We start from the raw sequence: 16,765 nt of genomic DNA, 5'->3' as shown, positions 1-16,765 counted from the left end.
ATCTATCTAAAGAATCTGAAGTCCACTGAAAAAATAAGATATCTAAAGAAGAAGGACAAATCATCCAGAGAAAATGTCCCAAGAAAGGAGTAAATATGGTATAACACATTTCCAACAGGAAAAAATTTCATAAATCAAGTTCGATCGGTATCGGAGAGAGAGCCCCACCGCCGCTGGCCTAGTCACCATCACACCCCGGGAGGAGCCGCAGCCGTCGTCTCCACCAGCCCCAGTCCCCACCCCCGCAACCATGAGCAGCCAGGAGGAGACCCAGCACCCACCCGCAGCTGCCCTCAGCGCCCGACACCAAGCCCGGCTCCACGGGCAGCTGCGCAGGGAGTGGAGCCCGCAGGCGGGGACAACGGGGAACAGTAAAATGGTTCAATGTAAGGAACGGATCACAGTTTCATCAACAGGAATGACACCAAGGAGACGTATTTGTACACCAGACTGCCATAAAGAAGAATAACCCCATGAAGTACCTTCGCAGTATAGGAGATGGAGAGACTGTGGAGTTTGATGTTGTTGAAGGAGAAAAGGATACGGAGGCAGCAAATGGTACAGGACCTGGTGGAGTTCCAGTTCAAGGCAGTAAATTCGCAGCAGACCGTAACCATTATAGACGCTATCCACGTCGTAGGGGTCCTCCGCGCAATTACCCGCAAAATTACCAGAATAGTGAGAGTGGGGAAAAGAACGAGGGGTCGGGAAGCGCTCCTGAAGGCCAAGCCCAACAACGCCGGCCCTATCGCAGGCGAAGATTCCTATCGCAGGCGAAGGTTCCCACCTTACTACTTGAGGAGACCCTATGGGCGTCGAGCACAGTATTCCAACCCTCCTGTGCAAGGAGAAGTGATGGAGGGTGCTGACAACCAAGGTGCAGGGGAGCAAGGTAGACCAGTGAGACAGAATATGTATCGGGGTTACAGACCACGATTCCGCAGGGGCCCTCCTCGCCAAGGACAGCCTAGAGAGGATGGAATGAAGAGGACAAGGAAAATCAAGGAGACGAGACCCAAGGTCAGCAGCCACCTCAACGTTGGTACCGCCTCAACTTCAATTACCGACGCAGACGTCCAGAGAACCCTAAACCACAAGATGGCAAAGAGACAAAAGCAGCCGATCCACCAGCTGAGAATTGGTCCGCTCTAGAGGCTGAGCAGGGCGGGGCTGAGTAAATGCTGGCTTACCATCTCTACCATCATCCGGTTTGGTCATCCAACAAGAAGAAATGATATGAAATTCCAGCGATAAGAAATGAACAAAGATTGGAGCTGAAGACCTTAAGTGCTTGCTTTTTGCCCATTGAACAGATACACTAGAACTATCTGCATTATCTATGCAGCATGGGGTTTTTATTATTTTTACCTAAAGATGTCTCTTTTTGGTAATGACAAATGTGTCTAAAAAAAAAAAAAGGTCTGGTTTTTCTCAATACACCTTTAATGGTTTTTAAATTGTTTCATATCTGGTCAAGTTGAGATTTTTAAGAACTTCATTTTTAATTTGTAATAAAAGTTTACAACTTGATTTTTTCAAAAACAGTCAACAAACTGCAAGCACCTGTTAATAAAGGTCTTAAATAATAAAAAAATTCATAAATCATCCAAAATGTTTGTTTCTACTTTGCTCTACAGACATATAAGGCAAATGTCTTTTTGTAGCCCCAACTCAATTAAAATTTAAAGCTGGCTTTGGAGTTCGAGCATCACTCTCTCCTCTAAACTCAGGCATACTTGATAAAGGAAAATTCAAGGTCTGTCTTATGTCAGAAGAGCTACATGGTATGAGACAGAAGAAAACCAAAATCAAGAGACTATCCTATTGCCACTAATCTCATAACCCTTTGGTTGTGACACTTTAAAACTTTTCTTAAGGTACAACTTATTATCTCAAAATTTATATGATACACACACACACACATATAAACACACACATATATTTCAACCTTTTGTTGTAATATAGAGTACTAACTAATTCTGGAAATAGGCTTCATCTAGCTTCCTATATGTGATTTTGAGCTTGAGTATGAAGCAGATAACTAGGAACTAAGTTTGTATATCCTGGATGTATTTAAAAAGACTGTGGTCCTTTAACCTCTCCAAGATCTGCTGTATGTGACATTTAAAATGTTTACGTTTTCTACAGTGAACTGTGACCATTCCTAACATCGGTCTTTGAAGTCTCCAAAAGGATGATGGGGCCCTATAACAACGATTCCACCTGGATTGTGGTAATGCCACTAAGCTGACAAACACCACTCAAAGATCTGCTTTGGACTACAAACTGCTCAGGACACTTTCAAGGTGGTTAGTTAAGATGGTCCAGCCTCATAGACTACTAGGCCAGGACTTCAGATAAGGCCCGCACTTTCCCATCACACTGAGACTGGACAACAGCTAGCTCTCCGGGGACTTGATCTTTATTTCACTTTTTTTCTGGGTCCCCTAAAGATGCTATTGCACTCACAGCAGAAAGTAAATTTAAGAACATGATGTCCATATTCCCAAGAAGTAGGATGGGTGGTTTTTGGTTCTTTGATGGATGTTTCTCATCATTTAGGGGGGTTGGTTACAAGTTGTTATTGGTCATGGTCAGGGAGGAAACTAAAAGGAAATTAGATTCAGGGATCTCATTCTGAAGAAAAAAAGGAGGATATAGAAATGATAGGATAAAAGGGGAGATTACTGAATCTATTTTCAAACTAAAAAAGCAACTATTAAAATGGTATAGATTTTTATATACTGATACAAATTTAAAGATATATTTGTTATACTGTATATATGTTTCTACTCTTATTTAAGATATTTTGTATACTGATAAAAATTTAAGGTTTTTTTTGTTATATTATGTCTTTCTATTTCTTGTTTAAGGTATTGTACCTATGCAGCTCACTTAAAAATATAATGTAAAGTTCTAGTCCTTGAAAGCTATTTAGGAAAATGAAGAAATACAAGTTAGCAGTTAGTCATCAAACTTATAGTCATGTTAGGTATGTTTTCAAGGTCAAACACAGACATTTTAATTAGATAGATGGTCTTCAAACATTTCAGAGAACTACAGAATATAGAATTTAAACATGTTTTAATAACGTATGTATGGCTTTTCACCACAGACACATCTGCTCCATGTATTCACAATGGATCACAGTTCAAAGCAACAGAAAAGAGACATTAACAGCTTAAACTGCTAGTGGTGGGAAATAACTTATTTTAGTTAAGAGAGACTGGGTATTGAAGTAAATAGAGACGATGATAGGCCAGGAATTATCGCGTGAGAGAAAATAGAGCACTATCAGAGCGGAGGGACCAGTGAGTAAGATGACAGAGGAAAGAAGCCGGAACAAATACAGACAACTTAGAGTGACATTGTGTCCGGTGTAAAGACAGCACGGAAAACGTGGGTTTGGCAGAACACTGGAGTGCTACACATGGGGTGATAACTGTTCATTGTCATTGAAACAGTCCTGTTCCTATATTTCAAGAGACATGAGAGTCATATTTGTTTTTAACAACAGTTCACAGAGTATACAAAGAACAACTGGAATGTATTAGCAGATACAGATTTCAATCTCAGGAACCGACATGATTTCCTCAAGAAGGAAAATGACATACAGCTTTGCTGAAAGTAACAATTTTATAAATTGCCACTGATGTGGCAAAATATTAATTATCAAATCAATGGCAAGTCTATGGAAATTATATTATTCTACTTTTATATACATTTGGAAATGCTTACAGTAATTTCCTTAATAAAAAAAATATACTTTGTGTGTGTACGCATGTGTGCCTAAGCACATGTATGAAAAGTGAGGAGCCAATTTTGTGAAACTGGTTCTCCCTCTACATTTACATGGGTCCAGGGACTGAATTCAGATCATCAGGATTCACAAAGTACCTTTACAGGGGAGGCCACTTTGTGGTCCTAGAATAAGAACTTTTTAAGATGTCTAAGATTCGAGGTGGTAATAAGACAGGAGAAGCAATAGCCTCTTCCCAGCTGACCTGATCTTTGCAGATGAATTTAAATATTGCAAAAATATACTGTTATAACACTCTAAAATTAGGTGCAAAAGAAGAAAAAAAATTGTTTTGAGGTAGGATTTGTGCCATGCTTGACAAAATTGGTTCTAGAAGGGAGAAATCATTTGGCAGTATAATTGGGCTAAGTGTAACAAACAGGATAATGCACAAAGATACAAGAATAAATGAGCTGAGGTATTTCAACCAAGTGGAGGCCAAAGCACAATGGTGCAGACTTACTTCATCTCCAGAACTTCCTCTAAGTGCTTCCTTCTCTCTGCCCGGAGATTGGTGAGATGTGTCTCCTTCTCTGCCAGGGACTGCTGCGTGGAGGACAGCTTAGCTTTCATGGACTCCAGCTCCTGCTTCACCTTCTCCATGGCCATCAACAGCTCTTCCACCTACAACACATACAGAAAGAAGAACACCATGGTCAAAAACAGAGAGTGCAGCTAGGCCATTGGCAACTCCTGGGATGATAAAATGGAAGACACACATGATCATAGAAATCAAAAATTTCTAAACTGTTTCTGACAATGTATATATCAAGAATAAACATGGGTGGAGATTTATCTCTGGGGTAGAGGGCTTATCCAAGACTGTCAGTTCAGGCCCCAACAAACAACAACAATAACAACACAAATCCATCCCATCCCATACTTTGTAGCTAAAGTTTTCTCTGGTCCTGCCCAGCTCCACAGACCCTGAAGACGCTTTAATCACTCAGAAGCTTATATTAATTAAAACTGCTCAGGCATTAGCTCAGGCCTGCCACTGACTAGCTCTTACATTTAAACTCAGCCCACTTCTGTTCATCTATATGTTGCCATGTGTTCCGTGCCTTTACCTGTGTGCCATTGCATGCTGCTCCCTGGAGGGCAGGCAGGTGTCTGCTGTCTCAGCCTTCCCCTTCCCAGAATTCTCCTTGTTTGTTTATTCCACTTATACTTACTGCCTGGCTACTGGCCAATCAGCATTTTATTTATCAACCAATCAGAGCAACACATTCACAGCATACAGAGTGATATCCACAGCACTTCCCCTTTTCTTTTTTTTTTTTTTTTTAAAGGAAGGTTTTAACTTCATCTTCTTCTTGGCAAAAATAGCCATTTGGGCAAGAAACTGTTCTTGCCTGGACTGCTTGACAAAATGTTGTATCGACTGGACATGCAGGACCCATAGGAAGATGACCACTGAACTTTGCAAGGCAAAATGGTCCTTCGGATTCCTGCTTTGCAGAAGAAACTGTCAGACATTCTACAGGACACAGAGAAAAGTGACTGAGAGACTACACCTATAGGCTGAAGATGGATGCCCCAACATTACAGAGGAACTTTGGATGACTGTCCAGGCAGGCAGCTGTCACTGTCATTTCCAGAGTTTTGGAAGTTGCTTACAATGCTCTTTCTGTTTACTTAAGTAATATTGTATCCTCCTGAGGTCTTTGATGTAGTTGAAGACTAGATAGTTATAATTTTCCTTGGTTATGATAAAAGATAAATTAGATATAAAACTTTAGACTCATAAATATAGGATAGATAGAATATTTTGTATAATTTTGCCAAATACAAATAGACTAGAAATTATAACTGTAATTCTTGCTTGATTACGGTTTTGTTATATGTAATTTTACTACGTTAAAGCTAACCCCTTCCTTTTTGATTAGACAGAAAAGGAGAGGTGCTGTGGGATGTTCTGTATGCTGTGAATGTATTGCTCTGGTTGGTTGATAAATAAAATGCTGAGTGGCCAGTAGCCAAGCAGGAAGTATAGGTGGGATAAACAGACAAGGAGAATTCTGAGAAGTGGAAGGCTGAGACTAGCCTGCCGTCCAGAGCGCAGCATGTAATGGCACACAGGTAAAGCCACAGAAAATGTGGCAACATATTGATTAACAGAAATGGGTTAGTTTAAATATAAGAGCTAGTCAGGGACAGGCCTCAGCTAATTTTAATTAATATAGCTTCTGTGTGTTTACTTGGGTCTGAGTGGCTGCAGACCATATGTGACATAGAAAAACTTTCAGTTACAATACTCTAATGTAATAAGAAATATTTAAGAGTGGGGAGGAATGGAGAGAGAATAGGCCCAGCAAGGTGGCTCGGCTGGTAAAGTACTTGTTGCATAATCCTAATGATGCCCAGGTGGTCTGAGTTCAATCCCCTGAATCCATATAAAGGTCAAAGAAGAGACCTAACTCTACAAAGTTGTCTGTCTTCTGACCTCCACAGGTGGCATGTGTGCACTCCCTTAATCACACATACACTAACCCACCACAAATAAAAAAGTAAAAAATAAAGCACAAAATAATAACAATTACTTATAGAAAGATCTTATGAAATAAAGGACAAACTTAAGTAAAAGAGGCAGTACACAGAGTAGTTTTTATACATCTGAATTAAGTTCTATTGTTTACACATTAAAGAGTTCTTTTTTTTTTTTTAGCCAGGTGGTGGTGGCACACACCTTTAATCCCAGCACTCAGGAGGCAGAGCCAGGTGGATCTCTGTGAGTTCGCAGCCAGCCTGGTCTACAGAGTGAGTCCCAGAATCGGCACCAAAAGTACACAGAGAAACCCTGTCTTAAAAAACAAACAAACAAACAAACAAGCAAATAAATAAATAAGAGAGAGTTCTTCTTTTGTAAATCAAAAAATATATGATCAGATAAAAGAGACACAATGCTTTAAAAAGATCTGGGCAAGGAGAAGCCTTGATAGAAATAGATCTGAAACAAACAAAAGACATGTGCAAGGCAACAAAAATACAGAATGCTAAAATACAGAGAAAGGAACAAACACAAAGAGGAAGGTCTGTACCTCATAAGTCATTTTCACTCATTCTGGTTATTCAAATTTGAATTACTTCAATAAAAACTTTACTGAGGAAAGCATGCTATCACCAAACAGTGATCTCACAGGTAAGCACAGAGCACTAAAGTTTATATTAGTATCTCTCACCATGCTGATGACTAATCTTTTCAAAAGGAGAAGAGGATAGAGAGAGGCAGGGATTCTGTCATTCACTCATTCCCACACAAACCAATTTTTTTTGTGCTAAAACTGAGAGCTATTTGGGGACAGGCCTACAGTAAGCACACCAGAGTTGTTCACAGGTTCCTTCAGGTGAGTGCCTGGTACCTAACCAAATCTGCTGCTCAACAGCAATTAAAGCATGTTTGCATTTGGATACCTGCATTACTTTTATATCTTCCCAAGAGCTCAAAATGATCCTTGCCCTAATGGTTGGATCTCCTTGGGCACATATTCACATCTGCAAATTGTACATGAATATATATTACCCTCAGCTTTCTAGGAACCACTGATAAGAGTTACCTCCATTCTATCCATTTAGGTTATGTAAATCTTTCTAAAATTGAGTAAATATGTTATGTGGAGACTCTTACACTAACCACAAAATCAATGGTGAATGAATGTGCACCATGTACAGGTATTCTAACACAGGAAGAGCAAGATGTATTTGTTCTATTAGCATTTGTTGCCTTGCCTAAACAGATTTCCAAAGTCTCCCTGGCATCCTGTATTGCACCATTCCATATCAGTTTCTTATATACCCTAGAAAGAGTTTACACATTTTTTTGTATGTATGTAAACATTCAAGTCCTCCTTTCCCTACACAAAAGGAAGCTACATATATCATTTTGCAGCTAAACAATTTTTGGTACATCTTTTATGGAAGTGCAAAATACAGGAAGATACACAATAAATGTAGAGCTTGAAAAATCTATTCAAAGTCAATGCATCTTGTTAGCACATAGATTAATAAACAGAACACTGTCAGCAACTCAGAAAATTCCTCTATATCCCTTTCCAGATAAAAAGTAGCCTAGCATTCTGCTTTTCCAAACTTGATTATTCTGCTTGCTTAACTTTGCAAATAGAATCATATAGCATATAATTATCTGGCTTTTTCTAAGATCCATCCATACTGATGGTATGATTATAGTGCCATAATTTTAGTAACTGCATATTTTACTTTGTGAAAACACAAAGACATATTCTATGATGCTTTGATAGGGAATATTTAAAATGAGGAGATCTTACTAAACATAGCTTTTTGTTTGTTTTTGTTTAGTTTTGTTTTTTCCAGAGAGGGTTTCTCTGCTGTAGCCTTGGTTGTCCAGAAACTTACTCTGTAAACCAGGCTGGCCCAAACATGGAAGATCCGCCTGCCTCTGCCTCCCAAGTGCTGGAAACCACTAACCAACAATAAATGTGTTCTTATTTCTTATATGCTTGGAGTGTTTTATGCCCTGCATAAGAGTCTGTCTACATCAAAGTGATAAAATAATTCTATTTTTACAAACTCTTGATTATACACATTGAGATTTATAAATCATAGACACTGATTTCTGCATACAACGCAATGGTCAAAATTCACTTTATGACTATGTGTGTCTAATTTACTTAATGCTGTTAACAGCACAAAAATTAAGATCATGGTTTAAAAATATTCCCATCTACTTTTCGACAAGATAAGAAATTAAGTAAAGAATAACTACATAAGGTAGTGAAAAAATAGTCCTTCACTGTGTACAATTACCTTCAAATTTCAGAAATGAGAAATGTGAAATGTTTTGTTTGATATAAAGACCAGACCCTATGTGTATTTTCCAGAATAACAGCAAAACAGACATCTATCCCTTCTCCATGGTTCTGCTTTTTGTCGTATCAGTTAAATGTAGTCTGAAATTATCTACTGGAAAATTCCAAAAATAAACAATTGAAACTTTTTAATCATGCACTAGTCTAAGTAGTGTGATGAAATCTCACAACCCTCCTCTCTCCAGCTGGCTGTGAATTACTAATTATTTGTGTCTGCTGTCTGCCTTCAGGTCACTCAGCAGCAGCCTCCGGGATCAACCCACTGACTCGCTCTTACAGTGCTTGTGTTCAAGTAATATTTATTTTTACTCAATAATGGCTCTAAAGTGCAAAGTGATGCTGACAAAGAAAAGATGTAAAGTGTTCTCTTTCAAGGAAAAGTATAGCAAGAAAGACTGAGAAAGGCCGTATCCACGTAACTTCTAATACAGTATGTAGTTCTAATGATTTTATTACTGTTATGTTCTCACTGTACCTAACAAATAAATTAAACTTTACTATATGCATCCAGTATGGTTTGCAGTTCAGACATCCTTAGAGACAAGTTTAGAATGTATCCCCCACATGTAGAAAACTAACATACCTACCACTAAACAGATTAAGTACAGTTATTTAACTGTATTCCCACAAGTTTTTAAAAAACAAAAATCAGCATTCTTAATTTGTATTATTTCTTTCCTGCCTGCCCCTTTTTTGGAGACAGTTTGATATCAGCCTGAAATATCACTATGTAACTAAGGCTGGGCTTAAACTCCTCATCTTTCTGTGTGTGTGCATGTGTACACACACATACACACACATCTAAACTCCTAATCTTCCTGGGTGTGTGCATGTACACACACACACACACACACACACACACACACACACACACACACCACAGAAGTCAACTTGTGGGACTTTGTTCTCTCCTTCTACATTATAGGTTTCAGGGACTGAACTTAGTTTGTCAGGCTTGCCAGCAATCTCTTTTACCTGCTAAGTCGTCTTGCCAGCCCACCTACATTGCTTTTTAAACTCCATGATTATATTTCCAAGTATATCACTGCCTTTTTTGAGACAGGGTTTCTCTGTGTAGCTTTGCGCCTTTCCTGGAACTCACTTGGTAGACCAGGCTGGCCTCAAACTCACAGAGATCCGCCTGACTCTGCCTCCCGAGTGCTGGGATTAAAGGCGTGCGCCACCACCGCCCGGCAATCACTGCCTATTTTTATCAGTTTATAAATTTGATAAATGGAATCTTCTGGCTTTGTTTCATCCATCATGCTCCTTTTTTTTCCGCCAAAAGGGGAAATTGTGAGTTTATATCCTAGAATCAAGAACAAAATAGCTACGCGTTACATCACATGCACAAAAAGCGATGACAGCCACAAGTGTATCAACTGTAGTTTACTACTAAAGCGATAGATAGGCTCCATGGGGCAACGGGGGTGGGTGGAGGTGGGGAGGTGGGACACAACGATAACTGATTCCAGGTTTGGGGTGAGAAATGTACAAATGATCTTTTGTGCTAGAAAGCAAGGAGAATAAGAACTGCTGAAAAATAACATCTACCACCTAACACCGAGAGAAGCTTAGGAGGGAAGAGGAGAGGGAGAGAGGAGACTAAATTACGGAGAAAAGAGAACTTCACTGGAAAACCAAACATGAAGACTAAGACTCCTCAAAACTGGACTTTATCTAAAGAATGCAAGGTTGGCTTCACATATAACTGTCAAACAATGTAATATATCATGTTAACAAAATGCAGTACAAAATAAATAATCATCTCAATAGATTTTTGAAAAGTATGACAATTTCTAACCGTTTCAGGATAAAAACAACTTAAAATCTAAGACTAGAACTTCTTCAGTTGACAAAGGCAAATGAAAGATGATGGAAGACTGGATGTGTTCCCTCTAAGACTGGAATGCTTGCTTTCATCATTCCACTCCACACTGGAACGGAGGTGACTGACAGAAAGAGCGGAGTAAACTACAGGGAATAAATGGCTGCTAAGAGAGAGTCAGCCTTCTCCAAGGATGGGTCCCCTGATAGGTATCTGATCCCAAGTAGTAAGTCCTAAAAATATGTACACAGGAGCAACACTAAAATAACTCATCAGGTTTTATTTATAAATTTATATGTATGCCTACATGTATAAAAGAGTAATAATGAATAAGAGGTTATAAATTTATGGAAAGAGCTGGAAGGCAGGGGGAAGGGAAATGGTGTAAATACAGTACTTATGTATGAAATTCTCAAAAAGGATATTAATTAAAACATTAAAAGTTCCCCACATGAAGACAAGCAAGATGGCTCAGCAAATAAGGGTGCTTGCACACAAGCCTGATGACCTTGGTTGGATCCCATACACAAGTGGAAGGAGAGAAAAGACTCCATAGCCCTCCACACATGCAGCCACACATCCCCCAAACCGAAACAAACACACAAACACACGTTTAAAAAGTTATCCACATGGGAAAGAAGAACACAAAAATATCTCTAGTTAAAGAAGACATAGCATAGAAAGGAAAATCTAAGAAATTCATGAAAAAAATCAGTTATAACCAATGCCACTGGACTCAAGATTAACACACAACCAATTATATGACCATATAGAGTAATGAAAATTAAATGATTTAATTTAAAACAGCATTAAAGAGAGTGAAATGTACAGATACACATTTCACAAAAGAAACATAAAATGTATTATAAAAGCTATAAATAGCTTGAAAGAAATTGATGATGATTTAAATGAGGAGACATTCAACTTCATGAAACAAAAGACCTAATACTGTTCAGATGACAAAACTGTAAATCGACTTACAACTTCAAAAAATTTTTATGGCAACATCACGTGTTTTTATTTTTTTGCAGAAATTGGTAAGCTGATCCTCAAATTCATACAAAAATAAAAGAGTCAGAATAGGCAAAATCATCTTGAAAAGGACAAAAACTGTCAGATGATTCACAGTTCTTGACTTCAAGGTACACTAAGAGGATTCAGGGTTGGTACTGACAGAATGATGAACAAGTCAATCCAGGGAAGGAAACAAGAGACCAAAGATAAATGCTAACTTTTGTGGTCAACTGATTTATTGTTTTATTTGTTTTGTTTTAAAATGAGTACTACTAAGGCGAGTCACAGAAGAAAGAAAATTCTTTGGACTAGTACTTGGACAAAAGTCCTAGTCCTCTACAGTTGTAATTTCCCATGCCATGAACCTTGACAAGATGACATCCCATGTCCTGCACAATCTGCAATACTTTCTTGATTTACTTGGTAGTTTTCTCACAGTGTCACATAATGTGTTCCTCCCAACTTCAAGTTTCCTATATAAATGGTAAAACCTGAAGATTTTCATAGATTGGGTTTTGACTTTTTGTTCGTTCTTGACAGCATGCCATCACAAGAATATCATGCAATACCTATCATAACATAAGCAGATACATATAGCTCATTATTGCAATATAGTTTCTCAATTATCTTTTAGGAACTTCCTCCATTAACTTCATAAAAAAATAATTTATTTTTGAGGGGAGCATATGCCACAGGGCATGTGTGGACTTCAGAGGACAGTCTGGGAAGCCAGTTCTCTCCTTACACCATGAGTCAGGGAGCAAACTCAAGCCATCACATTCGGAAGCAAGTGCCTTTACCACTTGAGCATATCCACGGCCCATGTACAATTATCTTAATACTAATCTATGAGGATAAAGATATTTTAGTTATTTAAGGACCACCTATGTAGTTTCTTCTTTGGAATTCCAAGTCTAATTTATCCCTAACTGCATGTTTTTGTTATTTTTTAAAATTTCACGGAGCTATACTCATACAAATCTTGTCTCCTAGTTCAGAGCTTATCTATTACTTTTGTCTTTCATTTTTTGATAAAGTATATGAACATATTTTTTCAAGCACTTATTCTAAGATTTGTTACTATAATCTGCTTAAGAAATCCCTTCTTTACACAAATTCACATAATATTTCCTACTTGGCATCACTGGTAGATTGAATTAGTGGTCCCAATTATCCAGTCCTCTATAGGAATAGTGCACAGCATACCCACACTCTTACCATGGCCTCCTGGCATACAGAAGACCTTGATTTTGGCTAGGCTACTTGAGTTGCCTTGAGCAATGAATTGTTAGCTGATGTGACACAGGCTGAGACTAATTCTGGCTCTGCCAAATGAACAATCTTCAAAGTAACTGCTGACCTTAGTTAGGTCCTCAAATGAGCCATGTTCCCATTAAGTTTTCTCAGACACCAATATAAATCTCTAGATTTGATATTTGTGGGAAAGTTTTAATTTTCTTTTTTTTTTTCAGGTTTTCTTTCTCCTATTGAACAAACTTTGCCAAGTACTATTTTGCTTGGCATGGATAATTTACTCTAAATGTTCAAATTACTGGCAAAAACATCTATCGTTTTAACTCTGCAGGACCAGTAGCTACAAAGTGAAAGCATTCTAAATATCATCCACTGGGTACCTTTCCTTCCTTCCCAGCTCACAGAAATACTTGTGGGCTTTGTGGGCTGCTTTTTTGAAAAAAACGGGGTTAGAAGGTTTGCTGCCTATTTGCTATTCTTCCTTGGGTTATGCTAGATTCTTTCTTTCTCATTGTCAAATAAAGATCAAAACTAAAGCCTAAAGCCATACTCTTTTACCTTATCTTACTGACCCATAAATGTGTATTTCACTGACCCTTTTCAACTGTTATTTGGATATTGTTTTCCTAACATCTCGTCTACCATGTTGAATGACAAGTTCTACTTGAGTTCAGAACTTTCACTTCTTGAGTTTCCTGCATTAGTAAAGTACAATTTTCTTAGAGAATGCCTAAAATTTCCCACTCATCTCAGTGCTAGGTTTATAAGGTATTTCTGCTTCTGATCATACATATAACCAAGTAAGTTTAAATTTTTTTCCTTAGGTCCCCCCCCACCCCCACCCCCGAGACAGGGTTTCTCTGTGTAGCTTTGTGCCTTTCCTGGAACTCACTCTGTAGCCCAGGCTGGCCTCGAACTCACAGAGATCCGCCTGGCTCTGCCTCCCAAGTGCTGGGATTAAAGGCGTGCGCCACTACCGCCTGGCTTCTTAGGTTTCTTTATTTAACGTGTATGACTGTTTTGCCTGCATGTCTGTATGTGTACGATGTGTGTGCCTGGTGACAGAAGAGGTGAGAAATGGGCGTCAGATCCACCAGAATTGAAGTTATAGATAGTTGTGCACCACCATGTAGGTGCTGATAACCAAACCTGAATCCTCTATGAAAGCAGCAAATGCTCTTAAATGCTGAGCCATCACTCCAGCACCTCCAAATAAGCTGTAATGCATTTTTATGCACAATGCAAGAATAATACCCATAAACCAGGAGTTCCAGCTAATCACTTGATTTGCTCTCTGGCAAAGAGCCAGTGCTCTTAACCTCTGAGCCATCTCTCCAGCCCCCAAATTATCCTGCTTTCTGTTTCCTTTCTGCAACCTAAGAGAACATATTCAGCTAGTAAACCTGGCTATCTAGCACCTATGACACAATGGTCACAATGGTTGTTCGACCATACTGAGTCACTGGCACTGAGAAACGAAAGTATGACAGCTAAGGAAAAGAAGAGACAAATCTTATGCTAACCAATTAAGAAATTCCCCGTTACTTTAAATGTGCTTCAGGTCACAGCACAGTTTTTGAAAGGCAGAAGTTTTAAGATAAACATTCAAAAAGCCCTGTCAGAACTGAGATTCAAGCATATAACATAACTGTCTACAGTAAAATTAGGGAGAAAGCTCAGGTCTGATAGTAGGTGATGCCAGCAGTACCAGATGTTTTACTTAAATCACAAGCTAATAAACTTTGCACAAAACAAAAAAGGAGAAAATTATGACTCAACCACAGACTATTTTCCTTACAAAAGCAAAGCAATGGGGACCTTCTAGTGCTACCAAAGTCTGCATCTTGTTTCCCATCATCCTCTGCTCTACAACGAACAGCAAAGGACACTTTGTAATTTTAACACTATTTATGCAGAATCTTGGTAGGACTTCCTCAAAAGAATAAATTTGTTTTAAAAAAAGAAAATGACTAGAAGGAAAAAGGAGTGGTAAGAAACAAAACTAAAGTGAAAGATAACCCTCAAGCTTACCTGAACAGCTAAGTAGTCACAATGAAAAACAGCCACATGAGAAGTCTGTTAGTTTTCTTGACTCTAACAAAATTCTAGATTAAGACTCAATCTGCAACCACACATGGTGGTACAGACCTTTAATCCCAACACCTAGAGACAGAGGCAGAAGGATCTCTGTGAGTTTGAGGCTAGCTTGGTCTACACAGACAGTTCCAGGCCATCCAGGAATATATACATACACATCCTGTCTTCAAAAAAATTCAATGTTTTATAATTTTTTGGAAGGAAGACAAAAACACATAGTTCAAAGCTGAGAAACATTTCTAATATATTTAGAAAAGACAGACACAGATAAACACAGAGGCACACAGACACACACACAGAAACACTCACACAGATATATACACACACATATTAGGTTTCCTATAATTGATATTGAGGATTTTAATTTATAATAGAGCTTTAGCTTTAGGTTACTATTTACACTATAAAATATTTTCCCAGTATTTCTTCTTGCTAGTGCATGGTACTTCTTTGATTAACAGCATACTTCTTTAACAGGACAACATTATAGTATCTGACTATTCTGAAAGGCCTTGTTCCCAATCCTTCATATGTATTGTCTTATTAAAACTTCACAATCCTATGAAGTATGTATTATCATTATCATAACTTCTTTGGAATAAAAAAGTTCAGAGACTAACGTTCTTTGCCAGAGGAAGCAAAGTTGATTCCCACACGACTCTATCTTATTCCCAGTTAGCTTGTTCTACTAAAATGCATCAGCACTCATGGGAAGCACTCTCCAAATCTATTGACCTATTGGTGGGCTTATTTCCATGCCCAACAAGGCATCTTTCTTGCATTATTCTCCTGCCCACCAAAATATTTAACTCCTACCAAGTGCCAGATATGCATCGGAGACTATTTATATACTGTGTGCTACAGTCACCAACTATAAAACTTAATTGTAAACCAAGAGTATGTTCTGCAATAAAGTACAAGATTCCATGAGAATGTACAGCACCAGGCCCTGGTGTTACCCCAAGTCCTAGATAAAACTTTCTCCAGACAGACAGGTTGGGGAGAAGGAAGCATTATAGCTTTTCCCTGTGTGCAGCAGCAGTGTGACAAGAAAGCACACTCTGATGAAGTTAAATCATCAAAATAGTGGAAACTCCAGAACAAAGGAAATAAGGATGCCAGGGTGACAAGAAAGGGAAGAAGAGACAAAGAAGGATCTTGGCCTGTGTTAAGAGAGTTCACCTCTATCTGTGATGTTAACAGGAGGGTAACAAAGGGACCTAATTAGAAGAACAAGGATTTAAAACTTAATTATTAGAATGATAGGCAAGAAACTGAAGCAGAACAGAAGAGAAGTGAAAGCAAGACTAATGGACTGATATGAAGCAAAAGTCGCCAGTGAACTGTAGTCAGAAGGGAGCGGGAAAGTGGCACATCAGGAACACAAGGCAGGACACACTGTGATGAGAGAAAGTGCTTTAACGGGAATGGTGAAGGCAGCCTAGAGTAAAACAAGGTTTAGCTGCCGGGCGGTGGTGGTGCACACCTTTAATCCCAGCACTCCGGAGGCAGAGCCAGGCGGATCTCTGTGAGTTTGAGGCCAATTCGTTCTATAGAACGAGATCTAGGACAGGCACCAAAACTACACGGAGAAACCCTGTCTTGGAAAAACAAACAAAGAAACAAACAAACAAACAAAGAACAACAACAAAAAAACCCACCAAGGTTTAGAATGCCTGGGCTGGGATGAAGAAATACACTGGGAGCAAAAGCCGGTGGCCAAGAAACTGAGAAAACAAAGTTAAAGATGGTTATGATATAGATATTTACATTAAGTCTTCAATGAAAACTTTCAAGCTACAGTTGAATGCCATGAACCTTGAAGAAGCCAGGCTTTTCTTAAGAATGTGATAATATAAGAGCTTGAAGGTCAATAGGAACAAACACATAAGAATCCTATAACTAACAGTCAAGGTGAAGAACAAA

The 16,765-nt window shown here is 38.6% G+C and overlaps 1 protein-coding gene and 1 pseudogene across 10 annotated transcripts in view; one reads left to right on the top strand and one right to left on the bottom strand.

Moving 5' to 3' along the window:
* Positions 1-16,765, bottom strand: part of Erc1 (ELKS/RAB6-interacting/CAST family member 1) — a 334,813-nt gene that overhangs the window by 149,143 nt on the left and 168,905 nt on the right. For all 10 annotated transcript variants that reach the window (XM_028880482.2, XM_028880487.2, XM_028880483.2 and 7 more), the window contains one exon: positions 4,263-4,423. In XM_028880482.2, the coding sequence (XP_028736315.1) occupies positions 4,263-4,423 (161 nt within the window). The remainder of the gene's footprint in view (positions 1-4,262; positions 4,424-16,765) is intronic.
* On the top strand, positions 236-1,594 carry LOC114700753 (annotated as a pseudogene).

Source organism: Peromyscus leucopus, chromosome 3, assembly GCF_004664715.2.
Source record: "Peromyscus leucopus breed LL Stock chromosome 3, UCI_PerLeu_2.1, whole genome shotgun sequence".
NCBI lineage: Eukaryota > Metazoa > Chordata > Mammalia > Rodentia > Cricetidae > Peromyscus > Peromyscus leucopus.
The sequence above is the reverse complement of the archived record's forward strand: the minus strand, read 5'-3'. Positions and strand labels throughout refer to the sequence as shown.